We start from the raw sequence: 17,926 nt of genomic DNA, 5'->3' as shown, positions 1-17,926 counted from the left end.
CTGGCCTCAGGTGTGGATTGATTAATCCCAGGAGTATACATAGACGTAGTACCTGGCAGATCCCTAACACCAAGCCCCTAAGTTGCGGTGAAGAGAAATCATATTGTCACATTCTAGATAATTATAAGGCTTCCAACTTTGTGCCAATAGTGGTCCTTTCCATTTTTCAGCATTAATACACCGCTAACAGCGAACTCCTTTGGGATGAATTGGAACATCGACTGCAAACCAGGCCTTATCATGCAACATATGTACCGGACCTCACATGTTCTTTACAAAACTAGAGCACTACACCATGAACATAAATGATAGGCAATACACTTTTCCTGTTATAGAGGTTTTTCTACCATAGAAAGTGATGGGGGTGGGGGTTCAACTGCCAAGACCCCCACCAATCCTGAGAATAAGGCCTCATTCACACGGCAGGGTTTCCCGGCCGGCTGCCGGCCGTTCATAAATCGGCCGGCACCCGGCTGCATTAGGAATGATAGACCCCTAATGGGGCTATTCACACGACCGATTTTTTGACGGCTGGGAAATCCGGCCGTCAAAAAATAGGACATGCTCTATCTTTGCCCGGGCACCCGGCCGCCCGGCTCCCATAAAAGTCTATGGGGCCGGGTATTACACGTCCATCACCGGAATGTGTTCCGAGTGATGGCCGGGTTTCCCGGCGCTTGCGCTCTATCTCCTCCTCCTCACAGCGCAGAGTGCATGTGAGGAGGAGGAGTTGATGCCATTCTGACGAATGGCATCGCTGTACACTGTGTTGCAGGGCCGGGGTGTACAGCAGGTGGAGGGAGCGCTGCGCTGGCTCCCTTCCCCTGCTTGTTAAAAGCACCCTGGCTCGGCGACACCTTCGATGGCGCCGCTAGTAGCAGCAGCTGCTGCTGCTGCGGCTGCTACTACTGCAGCGACGCCACTATAGCAGAGCAGGGAGGTATCTCCCCGCTCTGCTATGTGCTAGCCGCACTTTAGCTCCTTGAAGGAGCGGAATCCCTGTGTTTTCGGGGATTCCGCTCCTGGACAGAGCGCTTGATGTCTCTGTCCATATCTGGGCAGTGACATCAGGGGAAACTCCTGAAGCGGAATCCCCGAACACATGGGGATTCCCCTTCAGGAGCTGGCGCTGATGTCACTGTCCGGATCTGCCCGGCCCGGCACGGATGCATAACTTTATGCAAACCGGCCGGGCAAAATGGCCGATTTTACCGGCCGACACCCGGGCTCGGGAACGACCCGGTCGTGTGAATCCCGCCTAAGGACATGTTCAGACGTGGCAGAATTTTTCTGCTGCAAATGTTGCTACAAATTCGCAACGAATCTGCAGCAACATTTGCATATTTGACAAGTAATTAAAACGATGCAGATATCGCAGCGGACTTGCCGCAGATTTCAATGCAAAGGCTGAAATCCGCAGTGAAATTCCGCTGCTTCTCCGCAACAGAATGTGCATGCTGCGGAGGGAAAATTCTGCACCGCAGCCTAAATTCCGCACAGTCATTTTCCGCAGCGTCTGAACCAAGTTACCTAAAAATGCATAAAAAAACAATTTAAAAAAACGGTACTCAAAAACGTAATTCAACAGCAATTCCGCCACATCTGAACGTGCCCTCAAGGGGCTGCCATGCTAGTTTAGAGCAGCAACCCCTTCACAGCGCTGCGGCCCCATCATTCTCACGATCGACGCGCGTCCCAGATGTTGGACCCCCACCGATCAGGATGTTATATCGTATCCTTAGCAATATATGCCGTAATATTCAAATATGGGAATACCCCGTAATGTACTTAAAGGCTATGTAAACTTTTGTAATCATTTTTTTTAATATGCTTTATTTATAACATTTTCCAAGAATATCTCAAAAAAACAAGTCAGTGCAATCTGGCCAATGGCCCAATTATTATTTATAATAATCTTTTATTGTCCCAATGCTTTCAGAGTACAACAAATAACCGCAATTGTCTCTTATTTGTCTCCTGTATTATGGAGGTGCTGTCGCATCTTTCCCATATACTTATGTATGTGTATCGGGGTATTGGTTCGTTTTCATGCCTGTTTTTGTGATTTATCTTCACTCTGCTTGCATTTTGACAAACTCCAGAACAGTCCTTGTGCTGGAGTCCAATTTTGTTTTTGCCCACACAGATCACTGATACAGCAAAGAAGACTAGCGTGTATCTGGTTATACCTCCCCTTGTCCCAGCTCTTGCTGCATGGCGTGCAGCTCTTTGGTGGAGTCAAGTCCAAAGCTTAGACCCTCATAATGTGGCAATTTGACCACCACTGCATTATTTATGATATCTACATTTCCAGTCTTTTTTAGCTTTACAATCAAAGCTTTTAAGAGGTTTTCCAATTCTAGGAAAATGATTTTATAAGCAAGATAAGTAAGTAAAAACTCTCATGAAGACAACGCTTGTCCATATGCTCTATTACATGGTTGGCCATTCATTTGAATGGTTGCCATGAAATACTACATTTCCCCTGCAGTGGCCGCTACAGGGGAAATGTATGGCCATACAAGGCTTCCACAGGAAAAAATCAGCTGTTTGCTGGAGGTGTCAGGAGCCGGATCCGTGGCGATCTGCTGATCAACATTGTAGCTGCAATATGACAGGTGTTGTCTCTAAAATAGTATGGATCTTAGTTTTACCCCCCATTTACCAATGCCTTGCACAAAAGGGTCCCACCACTCCGGTAACAGTTTTGACTTCTTAGCCTATAATTATACAAAGCATAACATTTATTTGCTAAAACTGTAATACCCCTTTAAGGCTTTTTGCCAGTGGTGTACAGTACAGATATGACAAAGTGTAATTTTTAAAGCGGCCTATTACTTCGGATCCCTGCTGATCAAAAGAATGAAGGGGTCGAGGCATGTGAATGGGACTGAGCTTCTGTTTCAGTCACAGATGCCACACAGACTAGTTGCTGTGCCTGTGTAAAGAATAGAAGGGCCACAGCGAGCGTTGGAGTGGCACGGCCCCCTTCGTTCTGCTGATTGGCAGTGGTCCTCAGGTTAGGACCCCCACTGATCAAACATTGGTGACCTATCCTTAGGCCCCATGCCCACTTCAGTTTTTTCCTTCAGGGTGCTATCCGTTTTTGTCACTGATAGCACCCTGAACCCATTTATTTCAATGGGGCCATGCACACTTCAGTTTTTTTGTCGGTCCGATGCTCCGTTCCGATCCAAAGTAGAGCATGTCCTACTTTGGTCCGAGAATCCGTGACCGTGAGGCCCATGCAAGTCAATGGGGCCGTCAAAAAAACTGACAGAACCGCTGTGTGACGGAGCCGCTGCCTAGCAACCGCCGGGCGGGCAGAAAAACATTAGAAAAATATTATACTAATCGGCAGGCACTTGTCTCTATCAATAACTGATAGAGAAAAGAGGCTGCTGATTAAAAATAAAATAAAAAGCATTTCATACGTACCCGGTTGTTGTCTTGATGACGAGTCCCTCTTCTTCCTCCAGTCCGACCTTCTTTTGTGACGCGGCAGCCTGTGATTGGCTGCAGAGGCGGTCACGTGGGATGAAGCGTCATCCCTGGAGGCCGGCCTTCTGACGTCATCCTGACGTGCATGACCGCCACTACAGCCTGTGATTGGCTGCAGTGGCGACATGGATTGAACGTCATCGCTGGAGGCCGGACAGGAGGAAAGTAAGTATGAACTTATTTATTTATTTATTTTTATTACATTAAAATTGTATTTTCCGCGCGCCGAGTATGGTATTGTCCAGGGTGCTGAAAGAGTTACCGGCGATCAGTGCAGCCCATTAACCCTTTCAGCACCCTGGACTGTACCATGCTCGGCGAACGAAAACACGGAGTGCACACGGAAATCACACGGCCGCTAAAACGGGTTCACGGACCTGTCAAAAGCGGTCGTGAAAACGGTGATGTAAGTGTGCACGAGGCCTAAGGATAGGCCCTCAGTGTTTGACTACTGGAAAAACCCTTCATGGGTATGTTCACACTTAGTTTTTTCAGGCGTATTTCTGAGCGTGAACGCCTTGAAATACGCCTGGAAAAACACTAGCTTCCCATTAAATTCAATGGGAAATACAGTGTGCTGTTCAAATGAGATGTATTTTTGCGTTGCTGAATTAAAAACAAACCTCGTAAAAAGAAGGAGTATGTCAGTTCTTGAAGCGTTTTTGGAGCTGATTTTCCATTGACACTATGAAAAATGTCTCAAAAAAAGCCTTGAAAGAAGCATCAAATGAAAAAAAGCTTCATTTTCAGCTTCAAAAAACGCCTTGAAGTCAGAGGATGTTTTCAAGGGAAAACATCTCTGTAAGGCCCTGTTCACATTGAATTTTTTGGCACTGATTTTGACGCGGAAACCGAGTTAGAATCAGCGCCAAAAAACGCCCTAAAAGTCAGAGCCGTTTTTTTTCCTGAGCAGTTTTTGTCCGCTTGGGGTAAAAAAAAAGCGACATGACCTTTTTTGAGGTGCTTTCCACCTTAAAAAACCCATTAAGATCAATGGGAGATAGAAAAAAAACGCAGCAAACAGCCGCAGCTGTTTTTTGACGCTTTTCTTTTCCTTTGCCTGTTGAAGAAAGAGGTAAAAAACGCCTAAAAAAACATGTGTGGAACAAAATGACTTTAAAACAACCTGATTTTTCCAGGGAGAATTTTCTGCCTGCAAAAAACTCTGTGTGAACTGACCCTAATTTTCAGCCACTTTTTTTGTACGTGTGGCATACCCTAATGTTTTTGGATACCTTAGCCCCAATTACCTAAAAATCTTTAAAGCTACAAAAGGTAAAAAAAACCGCTAAAAGTTGATCACTGTAGCCCAAAATACATCTGTCTTTGAGACGTTAATAACGACACGGGCCGAACTACTTATAACCCTACACTTGTAAACACATAAATGGACATATCTGACGTGATGGTTACAAACACAAATAATTTCCCCTCATTTCCACTAGCAAAATTGTCATTATTCTTATATTTATTCTGGAGTGTAGGATATTTCTGCAGCGCATTAATAGGCTTGTAATGAGGTCAGCTCCGCTTACTTGTTTGCAGTGGAAATAGCTGATTAAAAACAAACTCATTGCCATGACTATTAGAAAGAGATATATTATCAGCTTAATATAAAGCGACCAGTACCGTACAGAGTCTACAACGCTTTTCTCGTCTAGATCATGGAGTATTTTCTGTATACAATACATATTTACTAACATTATATACAGAATTTTCAGCTTTTGTCTGAGAGTTATGTTCTTCAAGGGTATAATATAAATAAAATTATTTGTATGTATATATTAAGAAAAAATGTTGTTGCTTATACAGTGGTCCCTCAAGATTAATTGGTTTCGGGAAGTCCATTGAGTCCATTACCCCCAATGAAAACTGGTAATTAGCTCTGAAGCCCCAAAATGTCAACCCAAGAAAATAAAAAAAACGATTAAAGGGTTAATTCCATCTTGGACATTTAGTGCATATCCATAGGCTATGCCATAAATGTCTGATAAATGCGGGTCCCACCTTTTGAGACCCGCACCTATCTCTAGAGCAGGGCCCTCAAACCCCCATCATATCTTCTGCGCTGGGCTCCGGCGACTGGGCCGAGCAGGTTTCGCTACACTGTTTCCAGAACTCCTATAAAAGTGAATGGCAGTTACGGAAAAAAACGTAGCACAGAAAGTTATGCTGTTTCTGAAAATCGGGAGCTACGGAAACAGCGTAGCTGGCTGTGCTAAGTTAGATCCGGAACTCTTGTTCACTTCTATGGAAGTTCCGAAAACAGCATAGTAAAACCTGTCTGTCTCCAGAAAACCCAGCATCCTCCTCTGACAGCATAGGGTTAAAAGAGGGTCAGTACTCTAGAAGTGGGTCCTTCACATATAATTTTATTAGGCGTCCATGTCAGACCACTGTGTAGCTTTAAAATTTTCATTTTGTAGCAACGTTTCGAGTAAGAATCCTTCCTTCATCGGGCTACCAATACAAAAGGAAGAAATAAACAAAATGAATGCATGTTACAAATAACAAATATACTTGTCAAATAGCAAAACATCTAGGCATCAATACATTTAGACAGTCGAGTCACATTATTATGACCAACTCCTACTTTCTACATAGCGTAGCCCATGAAGGAAGGGATGTGTCGTGGGCTTGGTGGGTATATAAGGTGTGTGATAGGCTGTATGAATACATATCACTCGTTGTTGTCATGGGTATAAGGGGCAATTTATCAGAGTTGCAAAAAGGGATGATTATTGGCTTTCGGGCCAAGGGTGTCAGTATTTCTCAAACAGCATCATTTCTGAACTGCTTGCGAACAGTTTGCGTACTGCTGTGGTGAAAGTGTATCGTGAGTGGACAAATGGCACCATTGGGAATAACCGACATGAAAACTGCGGAGCACCACGTGCCATTGATGTCAGAGGTGAACATCGGCTACGAAGGTGCGCGAGGGCCGAACGACACGCTACAGTGGAGCAGCTCACCATGGAAATCAACCAGGGGGCTACCAGACGTGTGTCTAAAACAATAGTTCAGCGAATCCTACTGCGTATGGGGCTCTGAAGCAGACGGGTGGTCACTGCTCCTATGCTAACAAAGGTACATTGGAAAAAAATTTGGACCACCGATGATTGGCAAAGGGTTGCCTTCTCTATTGAGTCACTTTTCCGGTTCATCCTACAGATGGACGTTGGTGTGACAGGTGAGAAACATCAGAGAACAAACACCCTGCAACCATTGCTGGAAGACCACAAGATGGTCGAGGCAGCGTTATGGCCTGGAGAATTTTTTCATGGCGTTCCCTGGGCCCACTCATCCATGTGGAAGGCACTCTGAACCAATTTGGGTATGAATCCATCGTTGCAGATCACGTCCACCCATACATGCTGTTCGTCTTCCCTGGGGCAGAAGGAATCTTCCAGCAAGACAATGCAACATGTCACACGGCTAGAAATGTCTGACAGTGGTTGGAAGAGCACGACCAAGACTTCCAAGTACTTCCATGGCCCCCTAATTCGCCAGACTTGAACCCAGCATCTGTGGGACCACCTCGATCGTCTTGTTCGCTCTATGGATCCTCCCCCACGCACCCTCCAGCAAATGTGGGATTCTCTGCAGTCAGCACGGCTCCAGATACCTGAGACAACCTACCAGCACCTTATTGAGTCACTCCCAGCCCGTCTAGCTGCTGTCCGTGCTGCACATGGCGGTTACTCTAGATATTTGGTGGTCATAATAATGTTACTCGACTGTATGCGTTAGGCTTCTTTCACATCTGCCTCAGGACTCCATTCCGACGTTCCGTCAGAGCTTTCCGTCAGAATGGAGCCCTGACTGACACAAACGGAAGCCATAGGTTTCCATTTCGATCATCATTGATTTCAATGGTGATGAATCTGGTGCCAATGGTTTCCGTTTGTCTCTGTTGTCCAAGGGTTCCGTCGTTTTGACTGAATCAATAGCGTAGTCAGGTATGGGCTGGGTATGAGCAATACCGCTAAAACAACAACAATGTTCTGGCTATAGCATAGATCTGCAAGGGACTGCAGACAAAATATACAAGGAAGCCTCAGTGGTGTGTACGGCACCAGAGGATGGTTGATCTGATTAGAGCGCCGTCCGTCAAACAGGTTCTTCTTCTGAGTCCTGAACGCAGTGTACCGGAAAAATAAAATGATGCTGCCCACACCTGTTGCCCAAAGGAGCAACTCATACTGGCACAGGTAAAGATTATTACAGGACATATAGTACCCTACTGTACTGTAGAGAGGTGCTACAAGACAGAAAATCAGAAATCCAGGTGTTTTAGCAGTGAAAAGCTCATGCTTTTTTCATTGGCAATTTCATAGAAAGTCAGTTAACCTTAGGCTTCATGTAAATGGGCGTATTATGGCTCTGTACCCAAAGACTTCCATTTCATATGAATCGGACAGAAAATCACAGCAGGCTCTATTGGATGATGTATTCTGGAGATATTCTCCCCTAGAGGCATTGCTTTTAGGAGAGAATTTCCTCATAATACAGTGTCAAACAGACCACCTTATGGTGGCACACAGAGTGTTTTTGGCTCCGGTTTGCCATTTTCTTGAAGCATTAGAGTAGGTTTTTGGAGTGTGTGCAGAAATATGACACAAACACAGGGAGAACATATAAAGTACATGTAGATATTGCCCCCAGCACTCCATACAATATATTACTTACTGGTCCACATTGTTTACACTGCTGAGCAGCTCAACATGGGTGGAGCAGTAAATAAGGAAGTATGATTGACAACCCTACTCATGTGCTGTTATGCCACAGTCAGAGAGATCATAACACTCGGCCCTCAGCACTGCAAAGTAATATCACTTTCACACACACACGCAAACACACATCACAAACATACACGTCTCTGTGAAAATATTTTACACAATGGACACTGATCTCCCTACACAGCAACACAAGATAAGTGCACACACAAAGAATGAAGAAATCTACAGTCTTCTCTTTGACCTTGCTGTCCATGGACGTGCATGGAGATCTAGGACAGAATATCTCTGTAATTCTGCATGTGAAGGAGCATTGTTTCCTTGTGGATTTTTTTTACGGAATCCATCACAAAAAAACCCTCTGTGTGCCTCCATATTTATCTGTATGAGGCACATGAGGTACTGTATAGGCCCATAGTGTATGGATGTAATATTAGGAATCTGTACAACACAGATCCGTAATATGGCGGTGTGCATTAACCCTTATTGATATTTTGTGCCCCGAACTCCAGCAAGTCAACGCTATATGCTAATTTCTGTGCCCCCCAGCCTGATTACCATGTGCCGAAAGGAGTCACGGCTGTGACCAGGTGGTGGTTCTAGGCAAATCAGGCCGAGGGGCTCCCTAATTAGCATTTGCCACATGCTTTTGAACAACGCCTGGAAGGGGCATTTGGGGCACCGCTCAGTGGGTTCAATACACTCGCTGAGCCCCAATACTATGAGAATTTTATAGATGCTTTTTATGAAATCAGCTTTAGGTCAAGTCTAGAAAGGGAATCAAATAGGATCTTTTACAAAAACATCTCTGTTCCAGGTAAGACAATAATGTACTAAACCACTATGAGATGTGCCGATGGACCGGTTATCTTAACTGGTCAACAAACTATAGAACTAGGAATATTAGGGCACAAATTGCCACTTGTCTCTATTCTTAACCACTATATGAAGTCAAAACAAACTAATGACCAGCTCGAATAGTACGTGGTCATTTCACAGTGACAGCAAATGAGTTAATACCTGAGCTTTTAACATAAATCACATGTAATGAATATTATGAGTTCTGAGTGGAATTTATAAATGACTCCTTAATCTACTCTGCAGTTTGCCATTAAAAAGCCGAGGATCCCTCCTACTTGTTGTTGTCGTCCCCTTATACGTCACCACAAGAGAACATTGATATCTCCCTATATAAATGTCTTCGTCTTGTGTTTACCACCATCGGTTGGCTTAACCGGGTGACTCTCCATCAACTTGTACGTAAGTTACTACTCTTACTGAATACTTCTCTTCATATTCAAAATTTACTCAATATTATGATAGAAAGTGGATGCCGTTTTTAAAGATTATGTTAGGGATAAATAGCAATTCCATAATACCATGTTATTATTGGAAATTATTCATTGAAGGGTTTTCTGGAATTATATATTTTTTTGTTAGCCCTCTTACTTATTAAGAATATAAGACCTTGACTGACAACAAGCAGATGCCTCAAAACTAGAAATGAGCGAATTTCTTGGAATTCGTTTCAGGGGCCGATTTGATCGAATTGGCTGTCAAATTCAGTCCAAATAAATTCTCCGCAAATAGCCAGTGCCCCAATTGCCCTGTCCTAGAAAACATCAGAGTCAAAAATGGCAATCGGGGTACTTGCGATTCCACCCCTAAAATAAAAAAAATACCATACTCACCTCCCCTGGTCTCCTGTAGCAACGCATCCCTACTGGTCTCCTGAGATGACGTTGTTTTGTCTCATGCAATCGCTGCTGCGACGCGTCCCTGGCGGCCTCCTGAGATGATGCGGTTTTGTCCAATGTGATTGGCTGCAGCGGTCACATGGGACAAAACAAAGTCGTCTCAGGAGTCTGGCAGGGACGCGTCGTTACGGGAGACCAGTTGAGTATGGTATTTTTTATCTCCTCTTCTCCCCTTTTTTCTTTTCCAATCTGTAAAATGGCGGGCACCATTTTTTCTGATTCGTGCCCCGCAAACCCCATAGGTTTTGGCTTTTGACGAATCCGAAACTTTTGGGAATTCGGACAGAATTAGATTAGTTTAGAATTGATTCGCTTATCTCTACTCAAAACACAAAAGTTGCATAACTTTTCCTTATACAATGCATAAACTTTCTTTAGATAAAATCAGAATACCCCTTTAAGGTACCATATAGGAAGGTCTCTCAGCAGCCAGAATACCCAGCTGCTATCTAATGTCTATGAGCAGCTTTACTGTCACTTCTATTTTTCCTGTCTGTACGGTGTATGCTCTGTAGTAAGCAAGCTTCGTTTGTAGTGTGGATACCCCGTGTTAGCACTTTCACACCCATTAATCAGCCTTGTATAAAAACTAGTGCATACAGAAACTGGAGGTGTTGCCAATAGCAACCTTTCTGATGACTACTTTCATGTGCTTAAAAATAAGTAATATATCACTATCAATACAGTGAAACTCTTTTAATGTAGCATGAACCTAATGGTGTCGGATTCTCATATGTTCTGGATTATCGGATAGTCATAGAAAAGTACATAAAATGTTCTTGTAGGGTAGAGAAGCGCCGGTATCGGAAGAGTCTCAGAGTTGTTATTTACTGCATACAGTTGATATGCAGGAATTTCATAGTTGGCCAAAATTTTTTTTTCCAGGGACACTTAGGGTGTGGTGTCTTTGGTGTGTGTCTTGTAGGGGCGTGGCCTCTTTGGTGGGTGTGGCTAGTGGGCGTGGCTTTCTTTGCAGAAGTTCTGCATACAAATAAATGAGCAAAAATGTCTGCACTAGTTTGGCTGACTACTACTATGGTGGCCAGTATATTTTTAGTTATCCGGTTGTTTGCAGGCAGGTGATGTCTCACTTTATCACTAGGGCTAGGCGATATGTGCTGACCACTACTGGCAGCGTAAAAACCAGCATAGATAGTGCCACACTCAGTGCCCCTTGTACATGGTGCCCCACACTGCCCCCTGTAGATATTGCCACACACTGCTCCCTGTAGATATTGCCACGCACTGCTCCCTGTAGCTATTGCCACGCACTGCTCCCTGTAGATATTGCCACGCACTGCTCACTGTAGATATTCCCACACACTGCTCCCTGTAGATATTCCCACGCACTGCTCCCTGTAGATATTCCCACGCACTGCTCCCTGTAGATATTCCCACGCACTGCTCCCTGTAGATATTCCCACGCACTGCTCCCTGTAGATATTCCCACGCACTGCTCCCTGTAGATATTCCCACGCACTGCTCACTGTAGATATTCCCACGCACTGCTCCCTGTAGATATTCCCACGCACTGCTCCCTGTAGATATTGCCACGCACTGCTCCCTGTAGATATTCCCACGCACTGCTCCCTGTAGATATTCCCACGCACTGCTCCCTGTAGATATTGCCACACACTGCTCCCTGTAGATATTGCCACGCACTGCTCCCTGTAGATATTCCCACGCACTGCTCCCTGTAGATATTCCCACGCACTGCTCCCTGTAGATATTGCCACGCACTGCTCCCTGTAGATATTCCCACGCACTGCTCCCTGTAGATATTGCCACACACTGCTCCCTGTAGATATTGCCACGCACTGCTCCCTGTAGATATTCCCACGCACTGCTCCCTGTAGATATTCCCACGCACTGCTCCCTGTAGATATTCCCACGCACTGCTCCCTGTAGATATTCCCACGCACTGCTCCCTGTAGATATTGCCACGCACTGCTCCCTGTAGATATTCCCACACACTGCTCACTGTAGATATTCCCACGCACTGCTCCCTGTAGATATTCCCACGCACTGCTCCCTGTAGATATTGCCACGCACTGCTCCCTGTAGATATTGCCACGCACTGCTCCCTGTAGATATTCCCACGCACTGCTCCCTGTAGATATTCCCACGCACTGCTCCCTGTAGATATTCCCACGCACTGCTCCCTGTAGATATTGCCACACACTGCTCCCTGTAGATATTGCCACACACTGCTCCCTGTAGATATTCCCACGCACTGCTCCCTGTAGATATTCCCACGCACTGCTCCCTGTAGATATTCCCACGCACTGCTCCCTGTAGATATTGCCACGCACTGCTCCCTGTAGATATTGCCACGCACTGCTCCCTGTAGATATTGCCACGCACTGCTCCCTGTAGATATTCCCACGCACTGCTCCCTGTAGATATTGCCACGCACTGCTCCCTGTAGATATTCCCACGCACTGCTCCCTGTAGATATTCCCACGCACTGCTCCCTGTAGATATTGCCACACACTGCTCCCTGTAGATATTGCCACACACTGCTCCCTGTAGATATTCCCACGCACTGCTCCCTGTAGATATTCCCACGCACTGCTCCCTGTAGCTATTCCCACGCACTGCTCCCTGTAGATATTGCCACACACTGCTCACTGTAGATATTGCCACACACTGCCCCCTGTAGATATTCCCACACACTGCTCACTGTAGATATTGCCACACACTGCTCACTGTAGATATTGCCACACACTGCTCACTGTAGATATTGCCACACACTGCTCTCTGTAGATATTGCCACACACTGCTCACTGTAGATATTGCCACACACTGCTCACTGTAGATATTGCCATGCACTGCTTCCTGTGGATAATGCTACAGTGCCCACTGTAGATAGTGCCACATGGCCCCCCTGTAGGTAGTGCCACAGTGGCCTCTGTAGATAATAGCACAGTGGCCTCTGTAGATAATAGCACAGTGGCCTCTGTAGATAATAGCACAGTGGCCTCTGTAGATAATAGCACAGTGGCCTCTGTAGATAGTGCCACACCGCCCCCCTGTAGATAGAGCCACACAGCCCCCCTCAGTGGCTCCTCCTGGAACACCGGAATCCCCAGCCAGAGTATCGGCAACGCTCTGGCCAGGGATTCCGCTCCAGGAGGACTTAATGGCAGAGCAGGAAGCGGATAGTTTCCTGCTCTGCTATAGTATTCAATTGTATCTGCGTCCTGAGGAATTGAATGTGGCAGTTGCCGGAACACGTCCCCGGACAGTTATTTGCCGGGACTGTCTCTGTAAATTTGGCACAGTCCAGGTATATTCGGGACCGTTGGCAACTATGGAATTTACAATGACTTAGGCAAAAGCTATTTGAACTACATTGTTTATATCTTTTTTCATATATTAGGTAGAAATCTGCAAGCATGATGTTCAATACAGTCCTGCTTTGCGTGGGTATGGCTCAGGCAATTCAGGCCATACTGACCTCAGACTCTGGCAATGGGAGGCTTGAAGACATTCGCTCTGGTACAAATACTGGCAGATACAACTACCCAGGATTACTACGCAAAGTCAAGGAGTCTGGGCTACTAATGCCAGGTAAGACTCATTTATCTCGTGTTCAATATATATATATATATATATATATATATATATATATATATATATATATATTATTCTAGGCAATTATAAAATATGTAAGATGTTGAAAAGACTGTGGTTAAGACTAATCTCTATGCTAATTTAAAGGGGTTGTCCACTTTTAATTAGTTTTATTATTTATCTATAGAATAGAAAATCATACATATTTCTAACATATACATATTTAAAATTCTACTCACATCCCTTTGATTGGTAGAGCCCACAGATCAGTCCATAGAAATGCATCCATCGGATAACTGAATGGATTAGAGATGGCGGCAGTCATGTGACCCACATCATGTGACCCCTGGCATTCCGGTTACACTGTCCAGGTATATAACAGGTGAATAATAGATTTTTCAGGAGCAGGAGTTATAAAGTTTTTCTACCTACAGCAACATCTCATCATGTCTGTGAGGAGCAGCTCTTACATTCTTCTCAGTGGCTGTGTGTTTTTTTTAATATTCAACTTTATTAACAACACGACAACATCTCATAGAGACAGGCAGCCATTTTATAAATCATCTAAAGACAGTAAATACAGGCACAGTGAATAAGCGGTTCCTCATTGTTCCACCATTAGTCCCATTCAATTAGCCCATGGACGTGTCCTCTATGTGGCTCCAACATTTGTATGTCGGGTAACCTGGTTGCTTACTGAATGCTGGGGGTCACATGATGTGTGTCTGTGTGTGTGTGGTCACATGATGTGTGTCTGTGTGTGTTCACATGATGTGTGTGTGTGTGTGTGTGTGTGTGTGTGTGTGTGGTCACATGATGTGTGTGTGTGGTCACATGACTGATGCCATGTTTAGTCATATTCAGTCAGGCCCCATACACACGGCCATGCCCGTAATCACGGCACGGCTGCCAACTGTCACCTGCATTTGCGGGTCGTGCTCCCATATAAAGTATGGGAACACGATCTGTGAAAAGCAAAAGATAGGACATGTCCTAACTTTTGTGGCAGCTTCCAATGGCCCGGATACCTTCCCGTAAATAGACGGGAAGATGTCCGTGAACAATAGAAGTGAATGGGTCCGTAATTGTGGACCGCAATTACAGACGATTTTTACGATCGTGTGCATGGGGCCTTGGCCTGTGGAAACATTACACAGGACTAATCTGTGGTCTATACCATTCTACCGTGCGAGGGGCCTCATGCACTATAAGAAAGGCATGTGAGCAGAATTTTGAATACATTTCTATTAGAAAACTGTATGATTGCCTATTTTACTAATAAATAAAAAAAATACAAATTGGAAAACCCCTTTAAAAATCTGGAAGACTGCGCAAAAGTGTCCATCTGTAAGGCAGAGATGTAACTAGATTCTTCTTCACCTAGGGCAAAGATGCCTTTTTTTGCCAAACCCTATATTAAAATACTTTGCCATGGCAGAGTGGCGTATTTGTGTCGCCTCTTTGCACCCATCACAAGTGCCAAAATTGACAGTATTTCATACAGTGCATTTTATACATGACCCCCCTCTAAAATGAATGTGCACCTTTGTCATAGAGACATGTATGAAGATAATATCAGTGTTGGTCTGAGCACAGTATCATCTATGGCCTGATGTTGTATCAAATAAAGCCAACAGAGGTCGATGAGAGTGGGGCACGGTGCTCTGAAGTGTGTGGTGGCTCCTTCGCGCTATCAATTGAGACCCCCCACAATTATATCTTCTGACATCTGTCTATGATAATATATAATTTTTCTGTGTCCTTGTCATGCTCCTTTATAAGGGGGTCGTATATTACAGGAAAATAGTGCCATATAGGCTGGTACTGAAATGGTGAGCATGGGCAACTTTTTAAGATGAACCCTGTCCCAGTCTTGTTCGGTTACACGCCCCACTATGTCCCATACAAGAAGTGATGCCTATGTTATACAGGGTGGGCCATTTATATGGATACACCTAAATAAAATGGGAATGGTTGGTGATATTAACTTCCTGGGTGTTGACCATGGTGGCCATTTTGCAGTCGGACATTTTGTATCCAACTTTAGTTTTTTCAATGGGAAGAGGGTCATGTGACACATCAAACTTATCGGGAATTTCACAAGAATAACAATGGTGTGCTTGGTTTTAACGTTACTTTATTCTTTCATGAGTTATTTACACGTTTCTGACCACTTATAAAATGTGTTCAATGTGCTGCCCATTGTGTTGGATTGTCAATGCAACCCTCTTCTCCCACTCTTCACACACTAATAGCAACACCGCAGAAGAAATGCTAGCACAGGCTTCCAGTATCCGTAGTTTCAGTTGCTGCACATCTCGTATCTTCACAGCATAGACAATTGCCTTCAGATGACCCCATAGATAAAAGTCTAAGGGGGTCAGATCGGGAGGCATTTCTTCTGCGGTGTTGCTATAGCTATAGCTTCTTACATAGCTCCCTACTAGTATGGTTTTATTACATTTCATCGGTTTGATATATGGTAATATGTATTCTATCATCTCGTTCCAGCAAGCTTAGCAAGATCAGACATTCTTAAAATGGATACAGGAGCTGTCGAAGAGGATCTAATGGAGGATTACAGCTTTGTCGATCCAAGGGTAATCCAAATAATAAGCAGCACAACATTGGTCTGTCGCCTACAAACAGTACATGCACCCACTGTATGACATAACAACCAAACGATCCTAAAGTCTCAATCAAGTTTCTTCCAACTCACAAAAATGGCTATTTATACCCCCGCTGGTTAACTTTAATAGTTCTGCCATGTCACGGTCTGATGCCGAGACCCTCGCCGATTGCTACAAAGAAGGAGCAGAAGTACCCGGCTATGTGATGTGCCCCTATTGCTTCGTCTTTCCTTTCCGCTCTCCTTAGAGAGTATTATACTGGTTAAGTGGAAGTATATGGCTCGTACATGGCTGACCCCAACACTCCCAGGATGAAACGGAAAAAGACGATCACAGTCAAAGTGGCACATCGCTCAGCTTAGTACTTCTGCTCTTTGTGCTATTGATGTTCTTGGTGGGGTTCTCAATATCCGGACCTCCACTGAATAAAACTTCTAACATGTCAATGTATTTTAAAACGTCACCGACCCTTCAACAATAGTGACAACTAACCCTATAAATGATGGCTAACCTAAAAATATAACATGTCTATCCTGTTCCCTCCCTCAGGCCCTGTCGCTGGAGGTATCTTCCCGTGAAGAACGTTCACCCAGGAGATGTGTCCAGCTTCACGAGTCATGTGTTGGACATCTGCCTTGCTGCAATCCTTGTGCAACCTGCTACTGCCGTTTCTTCAATGCGGTTTGCTACTGCAAAAAGACTAGCACCAACTGCCCCCAAGGCAAAAACTAGCCGTCCTTGGCTTTTTCGGATGGCCAGAAAGATATCTCACTATAGAATGCTATGTAATATTATTAACCTGTATATTTACCTATATTTTCTCTACAAGGATTTATTACTTGCCTTATACAAACTATCTCTACGATATAATTATGCAGATATTGTCTAAATGTCCAGAAATGTAATTTCTAGTGACTCTGTATTAGTAGAATAAAGGATTTATACTACAGAACAGTCTTCAATGTTGAGGTTAAATGAGTTGGATGTGCAAATTGCTCCCAAAACGGATTCTAAAAATAAATCTTGGAGGCCCTGACATTATAATGGGCCCTAGCCACAACAAGGCCCATGTGGTCCAGCAGAGTCAATGATTCAATTTAGTGGGACATACAACTGTTCTGTATACCATTGATGTGATTCATCAGTCTTATTCTCTCTGGTTGGCTCAAGGTAGACCCTGGTCTCTGTAATAAAATGTTAATTATAACAAAAACTACAAATGACAAGTTTAGGGTAACAAACGAAAAAAAGATAAAAGGCTTAAATTCATATTTGTCAACAATTTTTATGATAAAACGAATTGAGTTCAGGTGGGGATCCACGACTCAGATGTTTGGTAAAAGATATTTATTGTATAAGACACAGTAAAACAAGAGTCTCTAAAATACAATGCGTTTTGGGGAAACAGAACCCATTTTTCAAGTAAGCATGAGACAGTGTACAAATCTGACGTGTCAGTTTATGTGGTAATAACTTTGGAATGGCTTTACTTATCCAAACGATTCTGAGACTGTTTTCTCGTGAAACATTGTACTTTATGCCAGAGGTAAAAATGTAGCAAAAATTTGGAAAACGTTGCATTTTTATAAATTTAAATGTATCTGCTTGTAAGACAGATAGTAATACCACAAAAAATAGTTACTAGTTAACATTTACCATACGTCTACTTTATGTTGGCATCATTTTTTGAATGTCCTTTTGCTTCTCAAGGACGTTATAAGGCTTA

General features: G+C 44.0%; 2 protein-coding genes across 4 annotated transcripts in view; one reads left to right on the top strand and one right to left on the bottom strand.

The window, feature by feature from the left end:
- LOC142660728 (C-signal-like) overlaps window positions 1-14,032 on the bottom strand; it is a 101,076-nt gene extending 87,044 nt beyond the window's left edge. Inside the window, exon 1 of one of the 2 annotated variants that reach the window (XM_075837543.1) lies at window positions 13,810-14,032. In XM_075837543.1, the coding sequence (XP_075693658.1) occupies window positions 13,810-13,895 (86 nt within the window). In that variant the 5' untranslated portion in view covers window positions 13,896-14,032. The remainder of the gene's footprint in view (window positions 1-13,809) is intronic. The other variant, XM_075837544.1, reaches the window with a different exon arrangement.
- On the top strand, window positions 9,417-17,138 carry AGRP (agouti related neuropeptide). 2 transcript variants are annotated; one of them, XM_075837546.1, is made up of 4 exons: window positions 9,417-9,497; window positions 13,377-13,567; window positions 16,082-16,170; window positions 16,750-17,138. In XM_075837546.1, exons 2-4 carry the CDS (start codon window positions 13,393-13,395, stop codon window positions 16,930-16,932), a joined length of 447 nt encoding a protein of 148 aa, XP_075693661.1. In that variant the 5' UTR covers window positions 9,417-9,497; window positions 13,377-13,392; the 3' UTR covers window positions 16,933-17,138. The 2 variants fall into 2 exon arrangements, with proteins under 2 accessions (XP_075693661.1, XP_075693662.1); XM_075837547.1 differs by having other exon boundaries at window positions 9,447-9,493.
- The last annotated feature ends 788 nt before the right edge of the window (window positions 17,139-17,926 follow it).

The sequence above is a fragment of the Rhinoderma darwinii genome, chromosome 9, assembly GCF_050947455.1.
Source record: "Rhinoderma darwinii isolate aRhiDar2 chromosome 9, aRhiDar2.hap1, whole genome shotgun sequence".
NCBI classification, from domain to species: Eukaryota; Metazoa; Chordata; class Amphibia; order Anura; family Rhinodermatidae; genus Rhinoderma; species Rhinoderma darwinii.
This window is presented reverse-complemented; position numbering and strand designations above follow the sequence as displayed.

Bases quoted from the DNA above. Each gene is read 5' to 3' on its own strand.
- AGRP (XM_075837546.1), top strand. From the start codon at position 13,393: ATGATGTTCAATACAGTCCTGCTTTGCGTGGGTATGGCTCAGGCAATT. The intron at 13,568-16,081 runs GTAAGACTCATT...ATCTCGTTCCAG, and splicing joins GTCTGGGCTACTAATGCCAG to CAAGCTTAGCAAGATCAGAC. The intron at 16,171-16,749 runs GTAATCCAAATA...TCCCTCCCTCAG, and splicing joins ACAGCTTTGTCGATCCAAGG to GCCCTGTCGCTGGAGGTATC.